We start from the raw sequence: 24,242 nt of genomic DNA on the forward strand, positions 1-24,242 counted from the left end.
CAAGAGAAATTCCAGAGAGAAATTAACTGCCCAAGTAAGCCAGCTCCTTGAGGTGTACATCTATAGTCACTAGAAAAAAAAGTGAGTTAACCCTTCAGGCAGCTCTTAAATATGCATTACCTATTGAGTGGGGAAAGCTTGAGAACTGAGGTTGGGCCTTTAAACACAGAATTCCTTACAAAATTGATTCACAAACCAGAACAAATTCTCCTCAAATTAAATGCATGTCTCCAAAGGGCTCTTCTTCAGAGTTTTTCCACGGACTATCCTAAACAGGGGTCTGGTCATAGGAAATTTCCAACACCTACATAAACATGGGAGACTCTGAGCTCTGGAAGTGGGCAGTCCCTTGCTGTTTGAGAGCAAAGACTTCCCAGCCAGAGGGAATGAGAACAGGTTCACATAGGTTATGTCTTCTGGAAACACGCAGCCTCTTGACAGATAACAAGGAGCTCCTGTCAAAGGAGTCCGAGACTCCGGTGCTAGAGTTGCTGAGGGAAGACAGCCTGGGTGTGAAGTGTTCTAAGAAGCTACAGGTGACGCACGAAAGAACCACCACCAACTTGCTTTTGGAAAGCATGGCAAAGGCCTATTTAAGAAATACACCAGGGAATGCCACAGGCCCTTGGAGACTCAAGCGCATACCACTCATTGGTCCTCACTGGCAAGAAGGTACAAAGCTCAGGTTATGCTTCTCAATGAAACTGCCCTGGACTCACCTCAGCTGCAGGCTGGGCAGGGAGACAAGCAGACCACCTGTGGCTATCAAAACTAAAAAGGAATATCACACTTGAAATTTATTTGCATCATGCCGGTTGAAGGTAAGTGAACTGCAAAGGTGACTGACTGCAAGACCAGGTGAATTCCTTACGTTGTGACTGAGAGTTTGGTCCTGGCTCTGCATCAGGGCAATTTAGGAATAATATAAAACCACAAACCATTGCACAGACTTAAGAATCATATCCCCTGCCTATCTACCTGCCAGGTCAGAGATTTCAAGGTCAGACTCAGGTATGTGAGGAGAGAGAGTTTAGCTTTCAGAGTTGGTTGCCCAAACATTAGGCCATCTTCTTCAAGTCTAAATAAATGCATTGATTTCATTAATACTATCATACCAAAGTCAATGTCCTGGCCTTGGTACAGGTCCATGACTATGGTTATGGTTATGTTATCATTGGAGGGAGCTAGATGAAGAGCACATAGGAATTACCTTATTTAATGCAGCTTCTCATCAGTCTGAAATTATTTTAAAATTACAAGTTTAAAATAAAGAAAAATCTGAATCAGAATTTTCTATCACATCTCTTTCTGTTCCACATATTGTACACGTACACACAAATACATGCACACATACACACACACCTTGTTATTGTGGAAGCCTCCTTATTATCCCTTTGGAATGAAGGTGTATTTCTAAAATATGTTCTTCAAAGTACTCCATATATCATCCATACAGGACACAAGAAACACTAACTCAGCCAAGCATGGTGGCTCACATCTGTAATCCCAATACTTTGGAAAGCCAAAGTGGGGAGATCACTTGAGACCAAGAGTTTGAGACCCACCTAGGGAGCATAGGTTTTCTTCATATATGCCCAGTTATCACCTATGTCTTTAACTAATGGCACATCACAGACAATAGAATACAAAAAAAGACTGAATAACAGAAAGCCAATGGCACAACTGAAAAACTGGACTAGACTTTGCAAGATTTAATGCTGATAGCCAAAACAGAATCTAAATGCTTCCACTGACTAAACTTATTTTTCAGTCATCAAAATGATTTTAGAACTTTGGAACTTGTTCTTTGCTTTCCTTTTTCTTCCCCCATATAATTTGGTTACAGATTTATACCTTCATTCATTATATTAAATACATTTTTTGAGCAACTACCATGTTTTAGACATTGTGCTAGTGTCTAAAAGCTAATGAAAATAGAATTAGAACTTTAAGGTCACTAATGACGAATATGTCAGGAATATACCTAAAGAATCTACATTACCTGTTTAACCTACTAAAACTCCATTCTCAAAACACATGTATTGTATTTTTTTTTCTAATTTTGAAAAGTGGATACAAGAGTAAGAAAGTAAATGAAGGGAAATGGAAAGCATTGGAGGGAGAGCAAGCAGCTACTTGTGGAGTCAATTTTTCTATTGCTGACTGGGTATTATTCTACAGGTCATTTTGCAAAGACTCATGCAATTCACAGCTTTTCCGATTACCCTCTGGTTCTCTGCACCTGCAGCCAGCTCAACCCTTCTTCTTGTCAGCCAATGGCTAGTACTCCTGTCCAGAAGACCACATACTACCCAGAGAGACAAGGACATTCCAGCTTCACACAGCAGGTGAGCTGGGCAACCCTGAGGGTTTACCTTCCTCTAGGCATTTGATGTAGTCAACATTATGCTACCCAGAAAAGTACACAAAAACATGGTTTCTTAAGCCCAAAAGCTTGCAGACATAGAAAGGGCACATAGGAACTCTTTTATTTATTCTTGTAAGTCTGAAATTATTTTAAAAGTAAAAGTTTAAAATAACAACAAAGAAAAATCCTAAGAAGCATTAGGAGGATTTTTGGCCTGTAGTGGCCAAACAAGTTAAATGCAGCTCCAGCTGTCCTAGGTCTGGGGTCTGGGTTCCTACAGTCCATGTAGTTCTGCTTCCTTTGCTTACTGGCATATTAGCCACTCCCATTAGGCACCTAAAATGGCGTGTAAGTGCTATGCTTGGAACAAACGTAATTAAGAATCTAAGGAAGGTTGACGAGATAACCACTACTTTTACTAGAGGTTATTCAGCTGAAGGTGATTAAAAACAGAAGATCAGTGAGAAAGAAGCTCATGCTCCGAGTTCCTCAGAAACTCAGCATAATGACATTGTGGATGCTCAGAGGAGTTTCCTGGAAGAGTGAGGCTTTTAACTCTTTTGATAGATGATCCATGGGATAAAATAATTAGAAAACAGGAAACGAAATGGCTTGCCACTACTCTGATGCACTTGTTCACTCAGGTCTACAGCTACATTTTCCCCAAAAAAATTAATTTCTTAAATGTTTAAACAGAAATTTACCAAGAGAAACCAATGTTAAGTTGTACTAAATAATGGGATTTAAAACTCAAGGTCATTGAAGTGTACTTCATCCTCCTGGAATCTGACATGACCTTATACAACTCATGACTCAGTTTTGAACACTGCTAAAGGACAAAATATGGCCACATTAACATAGTAAGATAGTGAAGGTTTAATAAGAAATTGGCATTGGAATCAAGAGAGACATAAATCAGCACCCAGAGTTGATAGTTCAGGGAGATATTTTCGTTTGCATTATCTAAATGACCAGGAAACGATCAATATCTACTTTGTTTTGCTCCATTACCTATTACTTCAAAAAAGTGTTTCCAGGAATCCTGAGAGGAATGCTTATCTTTATCCTAAAGAACTTGTTTAATGCAAAATTATACATTATTTTCTTGATACAAATATGCAGCAAGTAAACATTTCATACCACACCACCACTAATGCTGCCACCTTAAAGAACTTTTAGAGCAAGCTTATCCAACCCACAGCCCACAGGTAGCATGCAGCCCAAGATGGCTTTGAATGTGGCCCAACATAAATTCATCAACTTTCTTAAACACAGTATGAGGTATTTTTTACAATTTTTTTTCAGCCTATCAGCTATCATTAGCCTTAGTGCATTTTATGTGTGGCCCAAGGTAATTCTTCTTCCAGTGTGGCCCAGGGAAGCCAAAAGGTTGGACACCCCTGATTGAGAAAGAACTTTATGCCCTCTCAGTTCTGGTCTTCCTGGTGGATCTGAAGATCTTACCTCTATAACATTGGTGGGGCTGCGGATATAGATGCCAGATGGTGTCAACATTTCAGGATTGGAGAGTCCCTCGGCACCAGAAACCTGGATGATCACGTTGTTTCTTATTATATTTCCATGTCCTGACCAGTCTAATGTTTAAACAAACCCAGAGAATCCACAAACATAATTGAAATGTACACAACTCAACACTCTTGATTCTACTAATACGCATCAGAGTTCACATATGTATTTCATATATATATATAAAAAAAAATACTTAGTATGCACAATAAACTTAAGGGACCCAACATTTTGCCATCAGGCTTGTCTATAAAATATATGACAATTTTAAATACAATGTAATAGATTTAAAATCAATTTACATATTTACCATATTTCCTTCCATGAATTGCCTCCCAAGAGATATATCTCATTTCCATGCATGTCCCTGAGAACAAAAGACCCCGTTACTTGAGTATATTTTATGCCACTTAGGAAAACAAGAGATGCTGCAACACTACTTCTTCTTTGGGTGTGGGTTGTTTTAATTTTGTTTTTGTGTTTTTATCTGTAAATTAGGGAAAGAGCTACAGCTCTTATGAACTCTTCAGTTCTAGAGTATCAGGATTCAGAAGTTCATTTTAAATAAAAAGAACAGAAAAATAGATCTGTTTTACTTTTGAGGAGGAGTCTAAGTGACTATCTCCACTGTTAAGTGCCACATATCCTGTGTCAACACCAATCCCATTCCTAGCTGTTCAAACTGGCAACCTACTATCTGCATGCCTTCATCTTCCCTTGGAAGATCTGAAATGTCCTAGAGGAACAAGACGGATAATATCTAGGACCTTCACACCCAAACCACTGAGGTTGGAATAGAAGAGAATAGAAGAGCAGGCCTGGGCCATGCTACATAGAGAAATTAGTCACTTAAGTGCTATCAATAAAGATCTGCCCCAAAGAACCCTTCATTACGAAGTATCTGGGCTTCCTCATGTCATTTCATGGGTCTGGGTTTGCATACTTGTTATGTGTGAGATTAAGGGCTTTACCTACCACACATCAATAAAGAAAAATGTTAATTCCCTGACTTGTAATACAATAGATGTCAAAAGCTTATAATTCACAACATTCAAGCACTAAAGGTTAAATTCCTCCTACAGGTTTTCTTCCTTACATAGTTAATATCTATTCCACATAATTGTTTTCTGCTAAGGTAATACTGTTAGGATACTTTTCTCAATTTCTCCTTGATGTTTCACCTTTTCCCTTGCACGGACAAACGTAGGAACAAACAAAGTCAATCCTACATCTGTTAGTTGACTTCCCGGTGGCTGTCCTTTTCTAATCAAAAGATTTTTCTGCACCTGATCACCTCAGTTACCCTTAGTTTTTTGTCTTTTAGAGCTAGAGTGTGTTTTAAAGCAAATGTATCTGATTCATATTTTCTCACTAGACAGTCTCCATCTCAGAATAGAACTTTTATAGCTTTTATCTCAACAGATTGTTCTTAAATGAAACATATATTTTCCCACTGATAATACTATAGAATTAAATATCAAACAGTATTTAACAAATACTGTTAAATATATTCTTACTTTCAGTGAAAAACTCTGATTTACTTTTTTATTCTGATAAAACTAGAGGCCCTTTGTTCCTTAATTCATTCATTTCTTTCAACTAATAGATCTACAATGCACTAGTTAATATGTTAAATATTCAGGAGACAATGTCCTCAAGAAATCCGGTGGTAAAAAGACATTAATCAGATGACCAGAAATGTGGTATATAATTTTAAATTAAGAAGTACTGATTGGCACTTAAAGAGCTTAAACAGAAGGACTTGTCTGGGAGAGAGGATCTTGCAGGAGGAGAGTAAGTGGCATGAACAGAGCCAGAGAGCTTGTGCAAAGACCCTGAGGAAGGAAAAAGTGTGATCTTTTGAAGGAACTAAAATAAAATATTTTAGTATCACTAGAGTACTAGGAAGAGAAAAAGAACAAGACAAGTTTACAGAAGTTAATAGAGACAAAAATCACTGAAGGGATCTTTTAAGTCTGGTGAAAAGTTTGGGATTCTATTTTAAAAGCAATAAGAAACTCAAAGGAGATAAGTGATATGATACAACTTGAGTTTTTTTTTTTTTTTTTTTTTTTTTGAGACAGAGTCTTGCTCTGTCACCCAGGCTGGGGTGCAGTGGCCGGATCTCAGCTCACTGCAAGCTCCGCCTCCCGGGTTTAGGCCATTCTCCTGCCTCAGCCTCCCGAGTAGCTGGGACTACAGGCGCCCGCCACCTCGCCCGGCTAGTTTTTTATGTATTTTTAGTAGAGACGGGTTTCACCATATTGGCCAGGCTGATCTCGATCTCCTGACCTCGTGATCCGCCCGTCTCGGCCTCCCAAAGTGCTGGGATTACAGGCTTGAGCCACCGCGCCCGGCCATATACAACTTGAGATTTTTAAGGATAATTCTGAGTTTTGCAAGGGGAATGAATTTTAGGAAACAGAAGGAGATACAGGTGATCAGTTGAAGATTCTGAAACATGGGCTTCTTCAGCAAGCCACAGGAGCTTGAATTCTATTAAGAAGAGAATTCCAGATTTTTAAATCCTTGGCCAACACCAAGTTTGACAGTCTGTAAGACTACACAAAGTCATATATATGTGACTTAGAATTATTGTGAAAATTACTGGTAGAAAACTTTAAAACTTCCCATTATATACTTATTAACCTGACCTAATCTTTAAAAAATCAGTATCCTATAGGTAAAGTTTAGTAAGCCAATCAGTGGTGACTACATTTAAATTTAGAATTTTTTACTATAGCCCATTTCCAGTGATCATAAGGCCAATATTTTTATAAATTGGGAATTACAAATTTGGGGAGAATTCTTTGTGAAAAACTGTGTCCTACTCAAGAATGCAGAAATTAAACAAGCTTGTTTTACTTACCAACTAGCAGTGCATGACCTAAAATATTGTAGAATACATTACTGTCCACCTTTAGGCCCAAGGTCCCGCACATGCTGAGGCCTCTACTGAAGGAGCTCCTCACTGTGCAGCCCTGTATGAAAGACTCTGAATAGGAAAGAATAAAGTAAAAATTAGAAATGGCTGCTGAGATTCTGTTGACCACATTTAAAGGAAGCTACACTATAGCTAAAGACATTCTCCCACACAATAATGAAACTCAGGAGATAAGAAGTTAGAAGCAACAATCAAAACAAGAGAATAGGTAACTCAAACCAGTGGGCCTCAATAATGAAAAGGGTGAAATTCAACAATCAAGTGTTAGAAAAAAAAAACAATCTGAGAAAGACAAAGGGTGTCTAAACAATAAAAGAACTCATGGCTGTCAAGATTTCCAACTGGCCATCATCTTTGGTATCAGCTCTCATCACAATACAACAGATGAGAAGTCAAGAATAATATGAAGAGCACTGCTTATGGGCCAGCCTTGATCTTTGAAACCTGGAGCTATGAATTAATATTTATAATTTATCAGGCAATAATATTCTTGGCCCAAGATAGCCAGAGACCCTTATTCCTAACTGTAAGCCAGGCCAAAGGTTGGCCTGAGGATCATGACTCTCACGTTTGAACTGGATAGGTTTATAAAACTAAAGAGGAAGCTATCCTCTACTATGCTAAAAAAAAAAAATGACAATTAGGAAAATCATTACACTGGTTTCATAGGCATATTCTATGATCCCCAAATCTGGTTATGAGGCCTAGATGAGTCAATGAATACACAATTACTGATTATCAACTATATGTTTCAGGAATTGGGCACAGCATTGTGCTGGAAACATAAAAATGAATGAAACTAAGTAACCTCTGCATTCGTGTATTTGCATTCTGATGGAGGAAACTGACATTAAAATAATAAAAATTCATTATTTGAATAATTAAACTATAAATCCTAAAAAGGGAACTTTTTATTATTACTAGGTAGTAAGAAAGATACAGATGCCAAGCGTTGGGATATTAGAAAAGTTACTTTAGTTTATGGAATAATTTGACTTTTAAAGTTGGGACTATCCAAAAAATTCTCAACTTTAACATCACTATTGACACTGGATCTCCACATTCCCCTCAATCTCAGCTCTCCTACTACTAGGTGCCCTTACATTACTCATCAAGGATACATCCCAATAAATTAACCCATCCATATCTACTTCTGTAGAAAACACTGCCCGTGCTGCACAGAATCTTCACCATGTTACCCAAACAGAATATGCCTGACCATGTGAACAACCAATAAGTACTGATGTGTTTGTGTAGCTCTAAGGGCAGAATACTGGGATTGGTGAATCTTTAAAAAGTACTGTGCAACATTTATCTATGTAAAAAACCTGCACATCCTGCACATGTATCCTGGAACTTAAAATTAAATTAAATATTTTTTAAAGTACTGTTCAAAGATCCCAATGCCTTCTAACTCTAGTAGCAGGGAGTAATTAGCCGCATCGGACATGAGGGGCTTCAGGGTGTTAAACAATAAAAAATTCCTTGATGAGTATTCCAAAAGTTTCTAGCCTCTGCATTTTAACAGGGATTTACAGGTAATAATGTATTAATGCAGTAATTTTCAAACTTTTATTTTTAAGCATTGAACTCTTTTTCAAAACTAAAACCAAAATATAAAATATCTATAAAAGTAGATGAATGTGCAGCTACTCTGATTGAAACAGAGGTGGGAGAGATAGGTTAGGTAAAATTTCATCAAGGAAGGGCTTTGTTTATGTTCAATTGATAACTTATTTGTGACTGCTACCCTCTTTTTTATTGAATTGGCCACATGTCAAATATTCTGCAGTGCTATATACAGCTGACCAAAGAACCAGAGAGAAGGAAATAAGGATACTAATCGATCCAAAGCACATTTCGGGAGCCATCCGCCTAAATGACTCAAATAAATAAAAAGAGATTGGAAAAATTAGAATAAATAGACTTCTTTAGCATACAGATAATTTGAAATGAAGGAAAATGTTGCTTTTGGCTGATCAGAATCCTGCCCTCAATGACCTCAAGGATTACTTTGCCATTACCTGTTAGAATCCTAGTGTCTCTCAAGAGCCACCTGAACAAAGTATGCCCTGATGTCCTTTGTCAGGACCACTGGAGCACCTCTGAACCCCTGGAGCACCACCTCTTTAAGGAAGGCAAAGCTTGAATGTGTGGGTATTGAAAGTGCTGATGAATGGGGAGGATCACTCAGAAATGGAGTTGCTGTCCTCGTGACTTGGCATCTGCACCCCATTTTGTGATTCTTTGCATATCAGCTTTTGGTAATGAGTTTTTGCCCTGGATGTTCCTACATTCAACTTTGATTTTAGAACTTCTGTCAGTGCATTGGGTCATATTCTCTTTTTCTGATTCTGATCTTGTTTTTCGCCTAGTTGTTCTCACCTGAATTTGGTGTTTCCTGCTCCCTTCTTACATCTTCATGTCTGGCCAAGATCTGCACATGTATCTACTCCTCATTCCCAGAAAAAGCACCTGGGTTTCGGCCCATTCCCCCTCATTTCCCCAGGCAAAAGATTCCTCTGATTTAGGACAACTTTACATAGAAGTGTCTGGACTCCCACAGTGTTGATAATGTAATGCCAATTCACCTGTAGTCACAAAGCTAGTAAATGGTAGAGACAGAATTCAAAACATGTGATTGTGTGGTTCACTCTCGTGTGCTATATTATAGTGATAGTTCTCAAAGTGAACTCCTTGGACTGCCTGTTCCAGAATCAAAAGGTTTGTATATTTAAAATACACATTCCTAAGCCTACCTTAGACCAGAATTTGTTGGGGTAAGGTCTATAACTCTGAATTTTAATAAGCTCCACAAGTGATTTGTTTAGGCATACTAAAGTTTGGGAACCACAGACCTAGAATATAACAATTATCCATCTCTAAATCCCTCAAATTCCACATATCATCTATCATTCCCCCATGCATGTAGTGCCTTAAACATGGAAGAAAGCAACATGAGAAAGTCCTAGGTCTGGACCCCCTTACCTCTCATAGCTCCCACCAGAGTGAGTGAGCTCAGATGCTTATGGAAGGCTTGCCCCAAGACTCGAAACTGCACTCCCTTCAACTGGACCTGGCTGGGCTCTTCTGGGAAGGACTGAATGATCACTCTGGCTCCCATATCCCTGGATCCCAGCATCTTCTCGCTCATGGAATACAAACAGTGCTGCAGATTACCTGAAACACAAAATAAAGTCCAGAGAACCTAATGCATGTAGAACATGCTTCTAGACAAATCTCCCAGTTTGAAAGGTACTGTCAGCACCAAGGAAAAAACCATTATTGTTTATTTCATTTAATAATCTTATTTCCCCTTTTCTTTGATTCTCCTCTGTAGGTTATTAATTAAAAGATCTGATAAACAGGACATGATGTTGCCTTCATTCTATTTTTCAAGAAACTCCCAAATCAATCATCTTAATTACTGTCACAAAGAGTCAGACTATAACCCACAAACCCAACCTAAACAGATGCTTATTTCAATCCAAAAGATCCTCTGGAGGAAATATGCAATAAAATGACCTTCTTGTGGTTGATAATTGTAGGAAAGACATGCTAGCACTGAATATAATAACAGCACTTTTTAATCTTAAGCTGTCCAATGAGGTTTCCCCATTACTGTGCTGTTTTATGGTTTGGGGGCTTAGCAATAATGCTAACACAGAAATGTCAAAGGACTTCAGAGAAGCAACTGAGCAGCTCCTGCACCAACACCTACTTCCCCAGCTGTGCCACCAGTGAGGACGGCAGCAACCTGCACTTAATAAACACAACTACAAATGCTAGTGAGGACAGCAACCACCTGAACTAACACACACAGCTATGAATGTTAGGGAGGGCATCAAACCACCTGGACCGAACACACACAACTACTATTGCTACCAAAATGTTGTGACCTCGATATCCAGGGCACCTTCTGCTGATACATGGCATTTGGTGGTACAAACTAATCTGGAGAATAAATCATCTCTCCAATTGAATAATAAAGATTTTTCATGTTAATGATCCAAAGAAGCACCAATAATATAAAACACTATATCATACCACAGTAAATTTCAGAATCCAGTCATTTGCTAACACCCAGAGAAGAGGTGAATGAAGAGATATTTATATTTGTATGCCTTATCACAATTTGATTATTTGTGCCAGTGATCCATAAGATTTTTCAAATGGACAGGCCTTGTGTTATTAAATTCAACTACCTTGTTCCACACTCCAGCCCCACACAGAAAAGGAATGGCTTATTTTGAGAATATTGTAGTTATATTTATGATTTGTGATGAAATCAAGGATGTTTTCCATTGGAGGCTAACAGATTTATAGTGGCTTAAACCTAGAAGCATGGTCTCACTGGCAGCATGATCAAATGCAATATTTGGCAAAATATGATCTCACAACACCAAGGAAGTTTGAAAAGAATGTAGATCCCAATTCTGCAGAATAGATAAAGTTGGGCAGTTGATGGAAGTGAACCCACTGTTATCCAAACATTCTTTTTAGAATGACACATTTGTGAGTAGATGATTTGTAGGGAGGGAGGTGAGGTCAAACTCCCTCTCTACTTCTAACAACTCTCCACACCCAACCACATGACATTATACTCACATGCACCTATATTTAGACACAACTCAAATCTTTAACTCCAGCCTCCACCTTTCTTCCAGGCTCCACACATTACCAGACATCTCTACACAGTTGCTGGCCTGGCATCTCAGTTATGACATATACAAAATTAAACTCACAATTGCCACTCTCCCACCCCAAAACCTGCTCCCCTTCCCATCCCAGTAAATAGCCTCATCATCCATCCAGAGCTCATGCCTGGAAGTCATCCTTGACACCCACACCATCCTGGACCAAAGTTGACAAATGATGTCTTCACAACATGTGAAAGCCTCATAACCTACAGCCTGGGAAACCAAAACATAACCTACTAAACTAACCATCCCTGAAATAGATGCTTAATAGGCACATCAGTGTGATTCAGTGCCTGCTATTCTACTAGAAGATAAATTGACTTTTTCCACCACTTACCTAAAGTATGTGGTAGTTCACTCAGAAAACAAATCCCGAAAAGGGGATGGGGGAGCCCTACAAGTCTAATCAGTAAGAATGTGCTGCCTGAGTCCAGAACTCTGGCATATGACTTTCCTAAAAATATTAGAAGTGGCCTGGAATTTCAACATTGAACCCAGAAATGAAATGTAATTCAACTCTTCAGATTGAGTTCTTTAATAGAAATATTTTCCCCAGAGCAGTAATCTTTCATTTCTTTTGTCTTTTGTCTATCTTTTTCACAAGGGTGTTGGGCAGTGGGGCAGGGAGGAGGATGAAATAACAATCAAGAACATTCTGAAAACTACAGAAAATTATTGGCATCCAAAGGTTAAGGGCCTATTCTATTTTGAAACAGGTCAACCATAGCAATGCCATCTATCATCAGACAGTAAGAATATTCTTTTTGCTCACTGGACTTTCCAACAAAATATTCTTCTACCTTCTGGAGCATTGGCCTCCTGGCATGAAAGAAGCAGCTTCTCCCTCTCATTAGTGAGATTTCCTTGTATGGTAATACTCCTGCTGAGCAGAGCCACAGTGGCCTTTAAAATATGGTGCTCTCCAGCCACCCAATTCTCTGTAAAGTTGTGAGAATATCTGGGGAAAAAAAGAGGATGATAGAACTGAGGACATCACTCCAAATCTTACTAGGAATAATAAGCCACTAGATTAACATAATTCTTCCTTTGGGGATCTATTCATGTTTCTTTAGAAACTCAAAACCAAATAGTGAACTATAGACACAAGTGCATGAAAATTAGAAACTATGCTGATCGTTGCCCTAATCATTTGTGTAAGACAGAAGTTCTAGAGACTCACAAGAAAAACTAACTTACAAAGTCTAAATCTTCAAAACATTTCATGCTTTTGAATTTTCTTGTCCAAATGTCTAGCATTATTTAATGCAGAAGAAATATATCATTGAAAGACCCCAATACAAATGTTCAGACTCCAACACAGTTAAAATCTCATCTTCATCCACGTCAACTTAGCCAAGCTGACACTCAGTACCTCAAAGGTGACTTAAGATAGACGTCTGTATCCTGCACAGTTTCCACAGTGACAATCTCTTCCATCGGTTTGGCACCTTCAACACCTGTTCCGCTGATTATGACAACTTCATCCCCAGGGTGCCAGTCCACAGCATCTTCTAAAGCCAACACTGTGTCTCGGGCATGGGCAGTTGCTCGAAGACGGGTGACAATAACTTCTGGTAGTGAACCTAAAGCAGCCCGAGGAAAAGTTGTCTAGATAATTTAATCATTAATCAAAACATGATTAATTTAATCATTAATTAATGTGATGTTATTTAGCCAAAGAATCCCATAAAATAAGATCTGGAAAAGCAAGCTTCAGGATAGATAAACACCAATTTTTTTTTATATTAGTTTTGTTTTATTTTGTTTGACATTAGTTTTCTTTTTATCTATAAAAAGAAGTCAATAAAAGTAATCCAGAATAGAGAATAGCAATGTGTAAAAAGCACAAGAATTGTGGTCAAACTACACTTATATTTGAGTCATGGTCTTGTCATATTCTAACCCTATTCTTTCGGGTAATAAACTTGATGAGTGGGCTTAAGTTTCCTCAGTTAAAAACAGAAGTAGCAGGGTCTTCCATCATAGGGTTTCAGAAAGATTCAATGAAATAGTATCTAAGAAACATCTAGCTTGGATCTTACCACATAATAGACCCTAAGTGTATGTTAATCCTTTCTCTTCCTTTTCTGTGTCACACTGTGTTTGAGGATGAAATTTTACCACCTCTTTTTTATTCCAAGTAAAAATAAGTGGTTACTAGACTTTCTGACATAGACCTCCATAACTAATTTCCAATATGAAGACTTCACAAATAACAAAAATAGAGTGGAAAACAAAAATTATCTCTTAAGAGTTGTCATAAGTCTTGGTGTATTAAATGATCCCTTCAAACTATAAAAACTAGACCTATCTAATATAAGACTGCTGAATGCAGTTGAAGAAGGGCAACTTGTGGTTCTAGATAACTTCGTTTGTATTGCACTCCAATTTACCCACCTGACCATCCCCATACCAGCACGCTAATCTCTAATTATCAAAAATTCAAGAAGATCATCTGTCTCACAGTTTATTCTGGTCTTTTCCAGCAAGGGTCAAGGCACAGATTTTTTTCAAGGCATTATCTGAATACTTCAGAAAACACATGGCTTACTCCCTACTCCTTCTTCTTTCTGTAGTACATTTCATTCCTCTTTTGCAATAGATGATAATTTACCTTTAGCCTGCAGCAAGTTACTGTCCTCCCTTGTTGTACTAAAGTAAAGTAATAATACTTGAATCTCTAACTACAGAGGTGACCGACAATAAATCATTTTCAAATTATTTTAAACTTTCCTCTTTATTTATTGGTCTCTCTGTGCATAAGCGCTTGTACCAATAATGTTGTTCTAGGCTTAGAAAGGTCTCTGGGTTAATGTTGTAATTTCTGAAGTTTACTTGGGCAATAATTTTGTCTTAAAAAATGTACAGAGTTCAAAATTTCTAATTATAGAGCAGGTGAAAATTAAGACATAAATCATCCCAAAAGAAAATAATTTTAATTTTATTTCGTGTTTGTATATCTTAACCTTTGGAAACAATAAAATGAAATAAGATGTATTTATATGTATATGCATATATATGTGAATTTTTATAACCCGTTCTTGAATGTCTTCATAGAAAAATCTCTACCAAGCATAGAAAAACGTTTATCCAAGACAAAATGTTGTCAGACTCTGTGATCAATGTTCACAATTCTCAGTTAATATGCAACAAACACCTACTATGTGACTATCAACATGCAAGCTACACATGGCAGAACTGACAGTAGAGACCACAAAGGTCTATCTCAACTAATTACTCCTATAAATAATGGTCAACTCTGAATGGATGAAAAAAAATTCACAGATAATTTTTGAAGTATATTTTTTAACTATTAACAAAAAGTTACATCTTTTTAAATATTGACAGAGCCTCTAGAAACCAGTGAAACTATCTTATAACTTATTCACTCTCATTGCAAAAATAACATCTCTATGTGTGTGGTTAAAACATCAAGCCTGGGTGTTTAATGAGTGTTGGGCTCATATTTCTAGCTACATAGTAGGTATTGACATTTAGATGAGTACTATCATCTTAAAACTATTGTAATAATTATCTGAGCTAGACCCTCTTACAAACAGCTTTTATTCCTTTAAGTATTCCTCCTTATGTCCTTTTTTTAAAACAAAAGAAATTGTGCTAAGTTATTTTAATTACATCCCTTCTTTATCCATTAATCTGCAGTATTTTCCTGCAATACTCAGTAACAAAGTCCCAAACTTCCTGCTCGACTTTAAAGACTCTCCATAATGTGACCCCACTTTATGGTCTCTGATTTCTTAATAAATTCTGTTCCAAGAAGCCCAATCTCTTTACCTATTCTCATTTAGCAGGATCATCCTGCCTCTAATCTTTTGTCAATTTTGTCCTTTCCACTCGTGTCCTTGCTTCTTTCTCTTCACCTATCCTTTTAAAGCACGACTCAAACCCGATCTTTTCAATGAATTTCAGAACACACTTCATCTTCACTTCCTCCTACAGACCTTGTAGTGATCCGTGAGATCATTCTTTCAGCAAAATCTGGATGTACCTCTGGGATTTAGGCATTCCCAAGCATGTCTGGGTAGCTTGTGAGCCATTTATTTGAGCTGCTTTGTGTGGGGGAGGAAGTTTGCACAAAGAAACAGATGGGAGAAAAGAAGATGACAGAGAAGATATGGCATCAATCTCAGATACAGGCCCTCTCTCTTGACCACAAGGATCTATGACTGAACCTGAGGGAAGAATTTGGAGGAACTCTCCAGATGGCTTTGTCACCTGATGCTGCCCCGCCTAAGATTCTCTCACCAATTCACTCTGCTGCATTTCTTAGAGCGTAATCCTGAGAGAAGCCTCCAAGACTTGCTGAGAAGACAAACCCTGTATCATAATCTGTCATATCACCATGGCTGTCTCCTTTCTCACACTTAACACAACTGCGATTTGGCCTCTATTTCTATACTTAGAATTTGTCTCCCCCACTAAACACAACAGCAAAAACCATACCTACGTTTGTTCACCGTGACAACATCAATGCCTTTCACAGTGTCTAGCACATAATAAGTGTTCCATAAATACATCCTGAATGCATAAAATCACAAATGAGATGGAGAAACCAGCACCCCAGAGTCTTGGTGTCCAGTTGATCAGGTGGGACTCTGAGCAGCATGCAGAGACAGTTGCCACATTTCATCATGGGGCACAGCACACTCCCACACCTAGGGGTTTTCAATGAAAGCCTGAACCTTCAAACCCATGTGTTCAGTACTCTCATGGCAGGTACCAGCAGTAGATGCAGGGATGAGGCAGCCCCCACTACCTTCCTGAATGGAGAACAATGACCAAGAAGCCAAAGTAGGAGGAAAAGAACATGAAAGATGTCTCATGGTGACTAAGGCAGACAGATGAACTCACAGAAAACACATTGTGAGAACACTTAGAAGCAAGCAGAAATGCTAAAAAGGGGAGAAGGTTTTGTGTGAGTCAGGGGCCACAGACAGTAAAATTTTTTATCACTATTGAAATATCCACAGGCTGAGCAGGCTCAGGGTAGCCTGGGGAGACTTCAGTTATATAACCAATAGTCAGTCCCACGAATCTCAGCACTAAATCATCCTGAAATTACTACAGTGCATGTGTCTTCTCTCTCCAACTTACAGGTGGCACCATGACTGCTGTGCCCCTGCCTCATGTCTCCTTTATGTTTGGCACAATTCCTAACACAGCACTGGACACATAATTAACATTCAATTCATAGTGGTTCAAATGAACTGTTTTAAGCATTGCCTTCCAGGCAATCACTCGTAAACTCCCATCAGACATATGCCCAAGTGAGTATATAATATTCAATATGTAAACAGCAGAAAAAATTACAAACGTTTATTGAAAAATTAGAATAACCCCAACCTATGCAAACTAGTTTCATTGTCAAGTAAGAAATCTTTGGTTTTTTATTTTTGTTATTTATTTTAACAGATTGTACAGATAGGAAACTATGATTCTTCAAGGACAAGATTATATGGTAATAGATATCAGCACAAAGTTCTGAAACTAGTTCTTCTGAATCTAAGACCAGAGAACTAGACAAGTAAATGGAATTTGTAGCCTCTGGAAATAGCTGTAAATTAACTGTACCCAATTAGCTTTGATGTTCAAAAAATTATTCTCATTACTTCATAAATGTTATTTAAATGTCATACAAGGTGGACCAACTGACTTCTCTGATGAAGAAAGCATTGCACACATTTTACATCTGAGTCATTTCTGTTCATAGAACTATTGAAAGCCAGGTTGGGTAGCTCCCTTCCTTTCTGTACCACAAATCAAAAAACACATAAAACTACAGTATAAAAAGCTCAATAATTTATGAATATGCTTAAATGAAAAAGGACTATGCTTTTAACTTGTAATTTAATACTATGTTTAATTACTCTGGGCTTTCGATGTTGACCTGTTAACCAACAAACTACTCATTTACTCCCACTAATGACTTCTACTCATAATTGTATTTCCTACAAATTATTGTTCAAGCATTTCAATGTCATTCATCCATAATTACACAGTCTCAGAGAACCATTCTTACTAAATGGGCATGGAGAAAAAGAAAATAGTCTTTGTGGGTTAACACACTTTAAAATCACTAATTGTCCTCTGTTTGTTTATTTTGTAGGACTTAAATCTTTATTCTAAGAATAACTGCCAAGGCCTTTCAAAACCATTTAGGGTGGGAGAGGGAGAGAGGGAGAGAGAGAGAAGGAAAGATAAAAGAAAGAGAGAGGAAGGAGAAAGAAAAGGATAATTTATTAAAATAATGTTTGCATCAGAATAGAAATAAGGGAACTCACAAAAAAACTAGAAATATTGTCTTCAAATATATACACATTATTTCCCCCTGATTTCTGGATGCAACATCACCATTATCCACAGCAAAACATTGAATGCTGTATTGTGTGTGGATGAACATTTGTCAAGCACTAGGAAGACAAACACAAAGAACACAGTCCCTTTCCTCCAGGCCCCATGACCAGTATAAGAAATAGACAGACAAAAATCAGAAGTGCACTGTGCAAGGTACAGAGTGACATTCAGTGATGTACAGACATGGAGCACTGCAGTCACACCAAGGGAGTGGTCCTTTCCAGGAATGCTTCCCAGAAAAGGTGATAACTGAGCTGGGTCTTGAAGGACAAGCCAAAGTGGGCCTGATGACAAAATGGGAAGAGTACCCTAGGCAACGACAATGATGTGTACGATGGTGGGGGACATTCAAATAACCACTACATATGTGGCATGGCCAGAGTACAAGTGTACAGAAGGTATAGGCACCTAGTGACTGTCCCTTCACTCTGAAGAGGTGAGCAGGATTCACCCAAAAATGTCTCACAGGCCCTCCCATAGCACTTAGAGTTTATCCTAAAAATTATTTGGAAACCACCAAATGAATATTTGGGATGAAATCTAAGAAATCACATTATTGTGAAACAGTTTTAAGCCCATAGTACACATATCAAACTAAGAGAAGAAAATCCTTAGTAAGAAAATGGACTTACTGTACATTGGGGAGAATGAGTCAAATCCTAAGACAAACAAGAGCCAGCCAGTAGGCAAACAGAGAGCCTGATGTGTTACTCTAGGAACTAAATAGATATCAGACCTCTGGAGCACACGAAGAGGACTGGGCAAAACAATGCAAGACTTTGTTGACCTGTTTTAAAGACCTTAAGTTGTATTTGAAATAGTTATATAAACAAATATATATATGTGTATATATATATATGTGGGTGTATATATATATTTACTTTATATATATTTATAAATATACTTTATATATATAAATATATACATTTACTTTATATATATTTGTAAAGATATATATATATCTCTCTCCTTATGGGTAAGATGTATGCTTACCCATAAAGAGACAAAATAATGCAGCAAAGAGAAAGTCTTATTCCTGGATGCAACTGGGGGCTCATTTCTCTCTATTCCCTGTCTCTTTTCTGCTATTGTTAAGGTCTGGATGCCCACTCAGTATTTATTGTGCCCAAACCATGTTTCCCACAGTTCATTTCATCCCTCTGCCAGTAGAAGGTAGGATGCATAGTAGCAGAATGTGAGCTTTGAAGGGAGAAAGATGGGAAAATCCTGCCTTTCCATTGTTCCTCATTTCTGCCTTCCTCCCATCAGCATCTGCCCTGGATTCTCCGGGGATGTTCTCTAACAACAGCAGGAGGTGAGAAGTAACCAAAGGAGTTAGAGAAAGTCCATCAGTTGCTGATTCCTTCACCTCGCATCTGTACTGGCTCCTCCTGTATATACTGTGGCAGACACCTACCTCTGGGCAACAGAAGCTACCCTTAGGGAAGAAGGGCTGAGAGTGCCCTATTACTAGTACTCAATTTAAAAAAAAGAATTGAGACAGTAAAGCCTAAATGGAGAAAGAAACCCCCTGGTATCCCAGGTTAGAAATAGACTTACTTTCTGACATGATTTATCTTAAACTCAGTGGCCAGACGCTGTATTCCCACTGGCATTAGACAGCAAGGAGATTTAGTGGAAATAGACTTTTGAGGACTTACCTGGATACGTAACCATGAGGTTTAAGAAAAATGTATTCCAAGTTCCAAACAACCAACTTACAAGGGTACTTTTTGAACCTAAACCATTTATGAATTGGGAGCAATCCAGTTCACTATACTTCAGAAAACAAGACTGTGACATTAGCATTAATATAAGGATATTTGGCAGTCCAAAGAGATGGAATGGGGCATTCCTCACAGACTACTTCCCTCTTTCCTTGAGAACCACATGCTGTGATCTCCCGGATGAAGGCAAAATCTAGTGGGGGAGCCTGTGTGAGCTCAGCTATGTACCTGCACAGTGAGCCTTCTGTATCATCACTGGTCCATCTACAGTGGTACTGACTAAGCAGGACACATGTGGCTAGAAAGGAGAAGGTGGGCCAGGATGATCCTCTGAATGTGCAGATCAACTAGCTGTATCCACAGCTGAGCAGCAAACATGCCTACACTGTGATGAAAAGGAGTCGGGCACAAAGTCTTTTCCCAATGCTGAGCATGAGTCTCTTCCCATTCCTTTGGCACAAGGGTTTAGATCAAGGCTAACTAAGGACTGAGATTTGAAAGGTACAATGAGCCATACTTTGATTAATGGCCTTTTATATAGGTATTTAAAAAAAAAAGCTAACTTTTGTTTCTACTCAATTGGAGTTTTACTGCTGCTACTTTGATTCAAAATAAGTGACTGAGAAGAATCAAAGGATAAAGCTTAAAATGCCCAGGAAACAGTACACTGTAATATAAGTGGAAACATCTGGGACCCTGTTTCTAGCTCCTGTAAGGATGTCAGGCCACTTCAACAAACATCCTCTTAGAGATGCAAAATTCACTTGGTCACAGCTAAAGGCTTCTACAAAATGTCTTTAATACCTCCTTCTGTTCATTGTCCCCCAGAGAGATACAAATCCAGATGGATTTTTGATCAGATAATCATTTTGATAATCATCACCATTATTTATGATTTGGAGTGGAGGTGACAGTGAGGAGAGAAAGGGCCAATTTTTAGTAATATAATTTCTTTTAAGAAAAGCAACAGAAGTATAATGTTTAAAATAAAACCATAGAGAAGCCAAAAAAAAAAAAAAAAAGACAAAACTACTCCGGATCTTAATACAACAGATTAATATGTATTTTTTCTATCATTACTTTTCTATGCTCATAGATTAACAAAATTTCATATTTAAGCAAAAAATACTATAATTAAGTACATACCATTTTTGTGAATTCTCTTTACTTAATAGAGTGGGAACGTCTTTCAGCTCTATTATGTATTATTTGTCACCATAATGGTATCACAGTATTTCATTTAAATATGTGTATTTTATTTTCTAATCCCTTATTTCTTCATATTTAATTTGTTCCAATATTTTGCTCTGATAGGCAATGTAAATGTCAGTATTCTTAAACATGAATTTTTTACTATTTTTAATTGACAAAAATTATATATATTTATGGTATACAACATGATGTTGATATATATGTATACAACATGAAAAAATTAAGTCAAGCTAGTTAACATATCTGTGACTTCACATACTTATCAATGTCTTGTGGTAAGAACATTTAAGATTACTCTCTTAGCAATTTTCAAGTATACAATATATTAATATTAACTATAATCACTATGCTGTACAATAGATCTTCAGAAGTTACCTAATCTTTGCTAACTAAAACTTTGTACCCATTCCCCAATCCCCTTCCTCACAGCCACTGGCAACTACCATTCTTCCTCTACTTCTACAAGCTCAGCTTTGCAGACATGTGGACACGTAAGTGAGATCATACGGTATTTTTCTTTCCGTGCCTGAATTTTTTTCATTTTGCATATGTCCTTCAGGTTCACCCATGTTGTCACAAATGACAGAATTTCCTTCTTTTTAAAGGCTCAATTGTATTCCATTGTATGCCATGTTTTCTTTAGTCATTCATCTATTGAAGGATACTTAAGTTAATTCCATGTCTTAGCTATTGTGAATAACGCTGCAATTAACATGAGGGTACAATGATCTCTTCAACATACTAATTTCCCTTCCTTCCCTACATATATTCAGAAATGGGATTGCTGAATCACATGGTAGTTCTACTTTTAATTTTTTGAGGACCTTCTATACTGCTTTCCATAATGGCTGTACTAATTTACATTCTCACCAACAGTGTACAAGGCCTTAATCCCTCTACTTCTTTTGTTTTGTTTTGTTTTTTATTTGTTTTTGTTTTTGAGATGGAGTCTCGCTCTGTCTCCCAGGCTGGAGTGCAGTGGCGCGATCTCGGCCCACTGCAAGCTCGGCCTCCCGGGTTCACGCCATTCTCCTGCCTCAACCTCTGGAGTAGCTGGGACTACAGGCACCCGACACCACACCCGGCTAATTTTTTTGGTATTTTTAGTACAGACGTGGTTTCACTGGGTTAGCCAGGATGGTCTCGATCTCCTGACCTCGTGATCCGCCCGCCTCTGCCTCCAAAGTGCTGGGATTACAGGCGTGAGCAGCCGGTCCCAGCCCTTATTCCCTTTTCTTCACATCCTCACCAACACTTATCTTTTATCTTTTCGGTAACAGTCATTTTAACTGGTGTAAGATGATAGCTCATTGTGGTTGTAACTTGCATTTCCCTGATGATTAGTGATGTTAGGCACTTTTCATATTCCCATTGGCCATTTGTATATTGTCTTGTAAGAAATGTCTACTTAGGTCCTCTGCTCATTTTTTAAATAAGGTTGTTTGTCTTCTTATTATTGAATTGTTTGAGTTCTTGGGCATAATTTTTGTGCATACTTATGGTCATCTCCTTAAGATAAAATCCTAAAAGTGGCATTGCTGTATCAAGAAACATACCGAGTTCTATTGCTCCCGTAACTAATTACCACAAAATACAATCTTTTAAAACAATACAAATTTATTATCTTAACATTCCGAAGGGCAGAATTCTGAAATTAGTTTCACTGGGATAAAGTCAAGGTGTTGACATGGATGCTTGCTCCTAGAGAGCAAGGAGGAAAAACTATTTCCTTGCCTTTTTCAGCATCTAATAGCTGCCTGTAGTCCTTGGTTTATGACTACTTCCTCCAACTTCAAAGCATATCACTTTTATCTCTGCTACCATCATCACATCACCTTCTTTTCTGACTGACTTCCCATATCTCTCTTATAAGGACCAATGTGATTATGTGGGGTCCACGTGGATGATCCACGATAAACTCTTCATTTTAAGATCTTTAATCACATCTGCAAAATCCCTTTGGCCAAATATTTTTTTATTATACTTTAAGTACTAGGGTACATGTGCACAACGTGCAGGTTTGTTACATATGTATACATGTGCCATGTTGGTGTGCTGCACCCATTAACTCGTCATTTATGTTAGGTATTTCTCCTAATGCTATCCCTCCTCCCCTCCCCCAACCCCATGACAAGTCCAGGTGTGTGATGTTCCCCTTCCTGTGTCCAAGTGTTCTCATTGTTCAATTCCTACCTACAAGTGAGAACATGCAGTGTTTGGCTTTCTGTCCTTTCAATAGTTTGCTCAGAATTATGGTTTCCAGCCTCATCCATGTCCCTACAAAGGACATGAACTCATCCTTTATTATGACTGCATAGTATTCCATGGTGTATATGTGCCACATTTTCTTAATCCCATCTATCATTATGGACATTTGGGTTGGTTCCAAGTCTTTGCTATTGTGAATAGTGCCACAATAAACACACGTGTGCATGTGTCTTTATAGCAGCATGATTTAGAATCCTTTGGGTATATACCCAGTAATGGGATGGCTGGGTCAAATGGTATTTCTAGTTATAGATCCTTGAGGAACCGCCACACTGTCTTCCACAATGGTTGAACTAGTTTACAGTCCCACCAACAGTGTAAAAGTGTTCCTATTTCTCCATATCCTCTCCAGCACCTGTTATTTCCTGACTTTTTAATGATTGTCATTCTAACTGGTGTGAGATGCTATCTCATTGTGGTTTTCATTTGCATTTCTCTGATGGCCAGTGATGAGGAGCATTTTTTCCTCTGTCTGTTGGCTGCATAAATGTCTTCTTTTGAGACGTGTCTGTTCATATCCTTCACCCACTTTTTGATGGGGTTATTTGATTTTTTCTTGTAAATAGGTTTAAGTTCTTTGTAGATTCTGGATATTAGCCCTTTGTCAGAGGGGTAGATTGCAAAAATTTTCCCCCATTCTTTAGGTTGCCTGTTCACTCTGATGGTAGTTTCTTTTGCTGTGCAGAAACTCTTTAGTTTAATTAGATCCCATTTGTCAATTTTGGCTTTTGTTGCCATTGCTTTTGGTGTTTTAGTCATGAAGTCTTTGCCCATGTCTTTGTCCTGAATGGTATTGCCTAGGTTTTCTTCTAGGGTTTTTATGATTTTAGGTCTAATATTTAAGTCTTTAATCCATCTTGAATTAATTTTTGTATAAGGTGTAAGGAAGGGATCCAGTTTGGGCTTTCTACATACGGCTAGCCAGTTTTCCCAGCAACATGTATTAAATAGGGAATCTTTCCCCATTTCTCATTTTTGTCAGGTTTGTCAAAGATCAGATGGTTGTAGATATATGGTATAATTTCTGAGGGTTCCGTTCTGTTCCATTGGTCTATCTCTCTGTTTTGGTACCAGTATCATACTGTTTTGGTTACTGTAGCCTTGTAGTATAGCTTTTCTGA

General features: G+C 38.0%; 1 protein-coding gene across 1 annotated transcript in view; it reads right to left on the minus strand.

Annotated features, from left to right (window-relative positions):
* The window catches only part of PKHD1 (PKHD1 ciliary IPT domain containing fibrocystin/polyductin), a 629,203-nt gene that overhangs the window by 438,467 nt on the left and 166,494 nt on the right, over positions 1-24,242 (minus strand). The window contains 6 exon segments of the mRNA XM_021937365.2: positions 3,833-3,963; positions 4,206-4,262; positions 6,765-6,890; positions 9,828-10,019; positions 12,340-12,497; positions 12,912-13,122. Of these exon segments, the coding sequence (XP_021793057.2) occupies positions 3,833-3,963; positions 4,206-4,262; positions 6,765-6,890; positions 9,828-10,019; positions 12,340-12,497; positions 12,912-13,122 (875 nt within the window).

Source organism: Papio anubis, chromosome 6 (assembly GCF_008728515.1).
Source record: "Papio anubis isolate 15944 chromosome 6, Panubis1.0, whole genome shotgun sequence".
NCBI lineage: Eukaryota > Metazoa > Chordata > Mammalia > Primates > Cercopithecidae > Papio > Papio anubis.